This window comes from Erythranthe guttata, chromosome 1 (genome assembly GCF_056151865.1).
Source record: "Erythranthe guttata isolate IM_541 chromosome 1, IM_541, whole genome shotgun sequence".
Taxonomy (NCBI): domain Eukaryota; kingdom Viridiplantae; phylum Streptophyta; class Magnoliopsida; order Lamiales; family Phrymaceae; genus Erythranthe; species Erythranthe guttata.
This window is the reverse complement of record NC_142533.1, coordinates 8470415-8477025: the sequence shown is the minus strand read 5'-3', so window position 1 is coordinate 8477025 and position 6611 is coordinate 8470415. Positions and strand designations below refer to the sequence as shown.

The window sequence follows — 6611 nt, the reverse complement described above, 5'->3', positions numbered from 1 at the left end:
AAGCCGGAATAGGGTTATATACATTCTCAAGGGGTAAGGCGAGTGTATCTAAATAGATACTATGTTTATATATGGATCCCTACGTCGTTCCATTCCATTTAGGATTAGGAATAGGCGTAATAACCTGCTTTTTACATATCTCTCGTTATTTTTGGGACCTTATTTACCTCTTTCAGCTTCTATTGAATCGAGTGAATCAAGAAATAAAATATGTTTGATTGGCCATCTTTTTGATGCCATTAGTTTGATGAGCAATAAAAAGGAATATCGAAAATTCGAGTGGCTGAAGATGAACCAGCTACTTTCAAAGTTACAGAAAGAAAGCAACGTTACAGTAAGACCGGCTGAAACACGTATTGGTTTGGGTAAAGGATCCCCTGAATATTGGGTAGCTGTTGTTAAAGCGGGACGAATACTATACGAAATGGATGGAGTCACTGAAAATATAGCTAGAAGGACTATTTTAATAGCAGCATCTAAAATGCCTATACTAACTCAATTTATTTTTTCGGGATGAAAATGTAGAACCAACTTTTTTTAAAATCCAGCGAAAAATGATGAATGCATTAGCAAAATTCTAAATCCATATAAGAAATTAGTAAGGCAAAAAATTCGAATTTTGTGCAAGAATGACAGTTTTTTGAATGAATTTTATAAAGAATTTGTAGCAAAGCTTTAGATGTGCTTTTTATTTAATTCTAATAAGTTTTTCCATCATAAATGTACATCTTAAGCCCTTACTTTCACCAAAGAAATAACTCTATGCACAAAAAGAAAAATATAAGGAACTCAAAGGTTTTGCCGTTCGAGCATCTCCAACTGGTCTCCATATCGCCATATTTTCACCTAATTATGTGTTTTTAGCCTTCCCACCTTAAAACTCTATATCACCATTACATCTAAAAATTATGGAGATTAGTTGTAGCCTCCATGGTTGTCACATCCATATATCATCATATACCCAAATTCTATTCTTCTATCATATGTTTTGGTGAAGGTATTTTCATATCCCACTCTTCCACCATTTTGTTATTATTTTCCCACCAAATCCTATTTTGTCTATAAAATGTAGAGGTGGAAATATGATTAGGTGTAATTAACACCATTTTATTCATTAGCACGTAAATGATAATTTTTACAAATTACACGTGATTACCGACATATTAGCATATTATCCTAAATGCATCGGTGTTAATTAATAAAAGAATATTTAAAATATTAATACATTTTTTATTATTAAGAAAAAAATTAATTTAATAAATATAAATATGTTTATTTTTATTAATTTATATTTTTTAATTAATGTTGATTAATTCATTTTTTATTTAACTAATACACTAATTGCTATGAAAAAAATATAATAAGCAACAATAAAATGATTAAGGAAACACACTTTAATTGATAAAATATAGGACGAGACCTTAAATTTGAAATACAATAGCTCACAAAACCACAAACAACATAACATGACAAATTAAAACATAATAAACTACAAGACAAATTATATAAATTGAAATTCTCATAAACATGAATCGTATCGCAAAGATGTGGAACGAACATCTGTGAATATATCAAAACTTTTATAGTTATTCTGATTCTCAATCTTCCACCAACATTGACTATGAAAGTTCGTCATCTATCCCGCCTACTGAACTTTTTGAGAGATTTTAATAATACAGCAAATATTAGTTTTCTTGACCGACATCGAAATCTGATAAGTCAAAGATGGGGATTGGGGGCCAGGCGGTAGATTTTGATTTTGTTATTAAAGTTTCATTCGTCGAACTAAAACTCAGTCCTATATTTTTGAAGTTCCTTATTATAAAAACTAGTAACTAAAAGAAAATTTCTTCGTCGTACTATATAGTTTGTCAAAATATTGCTTCTCCATAAAAGAACACATAAAAAGAAAAAAAAAATTATACCCAACACTTAATTTATTCCTTTAAAGTATAACAATAACAAGTCATACACACACATATTTATGTGTTAAGACAATGCCAACAAATAATAATTCTATCACGGGACAAAAAATTAGACATATCAAACATTATTATATGCACATTCAGTCTTTCTTGTAGCCGATTGTGCACAATAGTCATAAGTCATATAATGTTTCCTGTAGTAAGCCATCTTTTGTTTTTGTTCGGGGTTGAGTTCCTTGTATCTATTCCAGAAGAACTTCTCAGAAGCACATGCTGCCATATTGTTACCCGGGCAACCGTAGAATCCAAAATCCGTATAATAGGTGTAGAAAGGGGATTTACTCCAATCGACCTTTCCGGCAAATTGTGCGTTCCATATGCTAGCTTCAATGTGCATCGGCTGATTGGGATACAATACCCCCGGAACGTTGTTCTTGAACACTCTTATAGGAATGTTATCCACATAAAATCTACATAATTTCGATTGGATTATGTTTCAATTACTATAAAAAATAAAGTTAATTTAAGAAAAAAATAATCCTCCAAAATGTTATATAGTCGAAATTTAATTAAATTCAGAGATTAATTCTTACACTATATTGGAAGGGTTCCATAGAATTTTGTAAATGTGATAATCTGCTGACGGATCAAACCAAAGCTTGAATTTTTGTTCTCTACCTCCGGTATCATTATTATAAACATTGGTTTGCAATCTTCCAGTCGATCCCAAAAACTCGAAATCAACTTCAAAATGAGGTTTGCTCGCATCCCCACCAATCGGGAGTCCCATTAACTGCACGTAATTACAAATAAACACACTTAAATGTATGTACGTAATTTTGTAATAGAATTTTCATTTATAATATAAGTAGCTAAAGAAAAATAATATATTACGTAGAAATTTGGAACAATTCCTCCGGATTTGTTCCTTGGTATCTTCATTTTGATATGAAATAATCCGGACGCGTAATTTGATTTTGAACTAAATCCAGCACCTACATAAAAATATTTTAAAAACAAAAGGTATTTTTATTATTAGTAATTTGTATAGAATCGGTTTTGGTGCTTCTCAATATTTTTTTTTGTCGTTCATTTTCCCCAAACTATTTTTATAATTTTGCAAAATATTAATGCATCCTACTTTTTATTTTCTTGGAGCCAGTCAAATCTTGGGTCAACTCAATATATACTACTTACCTGAGGAATTATCGAATTTTAGTTGAACCTCGGTTCTTTCAGGATTAATCGAGAAGTGATCGCCTCCCCAAAGATAGGAATAGTATGCATCAAAACTATTATCTAATGCTGCATTTGCTTGCAAACAAAAAGCACAAAGAAGAATGGCTAAAATGATGTTAAAAGCCATTATTTCTAGTGTAGATGAGTGATTGATTCTATATGTTGCGACATTCTTATATAGTACCACAATTGAATTTTATTCTTGTAATTACCATTCTACTTACTATTTTAAAAATGCAATCCTTTGAAATTTAATAACTACTTACTAAATAATAATTAACAACAATGTTATTATGTTATAGTAATTCAAAAGATAGAGTTCTACACTTATTACCGGAATCATCCAAAAATTAAGACAAAAATGAAATAAAAGCTAAGCAATTTGATTAGTTATTTTTTATCATTGATTACCGTTGCATTATTTTGGTTTCTATAAAAAACGTAATCCCTACAACATTTAGTTTCAATAGTCCTTAATCCAAACCAATTAATGTTAAAATGAATTATACATGTTCTAAGCATATTAAGAAAGCAAATAAACACGCGATTATACATCAATGATTTTGTTTTTCCCATTGTGTTGATTGTTTACTCAAAAGTCAAAACCCCTCCCCTCAAGTATGCAAATTTGTGATCCCTAATAATTATTAACCTAAAAGACTATGTTAATTATAGCTCTCTTCCGCATGGATTATAATTTATTGCCAAGATCAAATTACTATAATTCTATTACAACTCAATTATGAATAACAAATTAAGCATGAGTCTCCATAATTGCTACCAAAGGCGAATACCTATGTTCGAATGATATCGAATGATACTGATCACATGTCAATACACACTTTTCCAGGTGAAAATGACTCAAAGATTCTTGTACAATAATTCTAATTTTTAAAACAATCTTAAGATTGATCAAGTTTATACACTTAATATGATTAACTAGACGAATAGCCAGGAAAAATCTAACTAGCATGAAATTAGGAAAATATGTAGAATGGGATGTGATATATATATATATATATATATATATATTTGTTATTAGTTGAGATTTTTAATATTAATAATAGTGAACATGTCAATTAATAATTTATTAAAACATTAGTTATACAATTATTATAATCATTTTACAGTGTTATTTATATTTATATATTTATAGTTAGGATTATTATAACAATAAATATATATATAACATAAACAAAAAGTGTAAAATGATTAATAAATAAATTAAAATTATTTAATAATGATAAATATGTATAACTAATGTTTTCTCAATGATATATATATATATATATATATATATATATATATATATATATATATATATATATATATATATATATCATTTAAATCATTTTACACCGGCATTTTATATTATATATATATATATATATATTTATGGTCTACCTCTAATGAAACATGTTGGTTAACCTAGTGGTAAGAATTGTCCATTCTTTCTACTCTTGCCCGATCAGTTCGAAGTTGTTTAATACTTGGGTCCTCGGGTCGGATCCAACGGGTAGACCCGCCGAGTGGACCCGTCGGGTCTCGGGTCCTGATATTGGTAGCCCGAAAGCGACCCAATACATTGACGGGTCGGGTCCTCTCACATTTTAATATGTTCCAATTTCATCAATTTAACCAAATTTAACATCAACTTGCCTTTTTTCTGTGATATTGTTAATCACTATGTTACATAATAAATTATTATGTAATGCAATAATATTATTATGTTGACCAGTTAACAGAGACAAACATAATAAAAAGTCAAAAAAATTAATATTGTTGTGGTTGATAGTAATATTAGTAATATTATTGCCGTTGATATTAATATTATTGTGACGACAGTAATATTATTGTATTTACAGTAATTTTGTTTAAATAATATTGTAATAACAGACATCAATATTATTCGGTTGACTGGTCAACAAATCAAACAAAATAAAAGGCCAACAAATAAATGAATAAAATTAGTGTGGTTGACTTCAATATTATTGTGTTTACAGTAATTTTACCGTCAACCACAATAATATTACAATGGTAGATACTAATTGTATTACGTTGATCGGTCAACAAATTAAAAAATAAAAATTGTTAATGTGGTTGACAGTAATATTATTGTCGTTGTCAACGACGGTAAAATTATTGTCACTGGTTAGCAGCGTGCGGAAAAAAAAGTCAACGCCTGAAACCTGCAGTATAAAAAAATTCTGAAAAAAAAAAGTTTGAAAAAGGAAAAGTCAATATTGGAATTTTTATTTTTTTGTCAAAATTGATGAAATTAAAAATAAATTAGGGTTACAATTGAGAATTGAGTTTAAATAGTTAGGGATAATTTGGTCATATATATTAAGTTGCCTTTTATTTATAAGACAATAAATGAATGAACTTAATCTAAGCTTAAAAGTTAAGATAATATAATAAAGATGGTTGATCAGAGACCTTCTCACAAAAACCTCATAATATAATTTTTTTTTTCAAAAACTACTCCTGTGAAATCTCTAATTGCCGAAAACACCCCTATGTTACAAAAAATTAGCAAGGACCCCCATATAAAAGTTAGTCCAAGCTAAAAAAGACCCCTGACTGGTTATCGTGCGCTACACTCGTCGTATGTGCATATGGGGGATGCGATTTTGGGCTTTAAATGACCTAAATACCCTTTATATTAGAAGTTTTAAACATTACTGATTCACCCCGAAATTTTCAACACCAAAATGAAGTTTTCTAAATATTAACACAAACAACAGAAATACCACCAAGTTTTATACGTACTTAATAAATTCCTATAATTTATAAATATTTTAATTATTTTATTTTTGCTATATCTTAATTAGAAAAGTACAATGGGTTCTTTTATTTTTATTTTTATCATTAGATAGTTTTTGTATATATTTTAAATTATCCCTATATCAAAAGAAAACTTAAATTCCATAATTATATATTTCTTTATTTTGTATTTACAAAAATCTATACTTGATTTGAATACCAAATTTTTAATAAATTATCAATTTCATTGTTTACTAATTTTTTAATAATATTTTAATTTCTAAAAAAATTGAAAATAAAATATATATACATATATTATATAAACATATAAATACATTTAATTTGAGGGACAATTTCATTATTTCACGTCCAAAAAATAAGCTATTAGCCGCACATCCAGCGAGTGAGCCATACGAAAGTCAACTAGAGGAGTTTTTCTTCCTTTAATTTGACTAAATTTCATATGGGGTATTTACTAGTTTATTTATTATAAGATTTTTTTGCTATTTAAAGATTATACAGGGGTACTTTTTACAGTTTACTCGTATTTTAAATTGCAAGTTTTTTATATAGTCCTGAACATATCAAGTCCCTTAACATAAGATAACTCAATAGGTTGAAAATATTCATATCATCGTAAATTATATTCTATTTAAACATTGCCGCACCATAAGAAAACAA

The 6611-nt window shown here is 28.2% G+C and overlaps 1 protein-coding gene across 1 annotated transcript; it reads right to left on the bottom strand.

The window, feature by feature from the left end:
- Positions 1–1974: 1974 nt before the first annotated feature.
- LOC105969798 (xyloglucan endotransglucosylase/hydrolase protein 2) lies at positions 1975–3291 on the bottom strand. Its single transcript, XM_088816258.1, has 4 exons — positions 3123–3291; positions 2820–2920; positions 2519–2718; positions 1975–2395 (listed from the first exon to the last, which is right to left on the bottom strand). Exons 1-4 carry the CDS (start codon positions 3289–3291, stop codon positions 2044–2046), a joined length of 822 nt encoding a protein of 273 aa, XP_088672384.1. The 3' UTR covers positions 1975–2043.
- Positions 3292–6611: the final 3320 nt, after the last annotated feature.

What these genes read in the sequence shown, in the direction of transcription:
- LOC105969798 (XM_088816258.1), bottom strand. Translation starts at nt 3,291, where the DNA reads ATGGCTTTTAACATCATTTTAGCCATTCTTCTTTGTGCTTTTTGTTTG. An exon ending in GAATTGTTCCAAATTTCTAC is followed by an intron (nt 2,719 to 2,819) that starts GTAATATATTAT and finishes AATTACGTGCAG; the next exon opens with TTAATGGGACTCCCGATTGG. An exon ending in TGGAACCCTTCCAATATAGT is followed by an intron (nt 2,396 to 2,518) that starts GTAAGAATTAAT and finishes GAAATTATGTAG; the next exon opens with ATTTTATGTGGATAACATTC.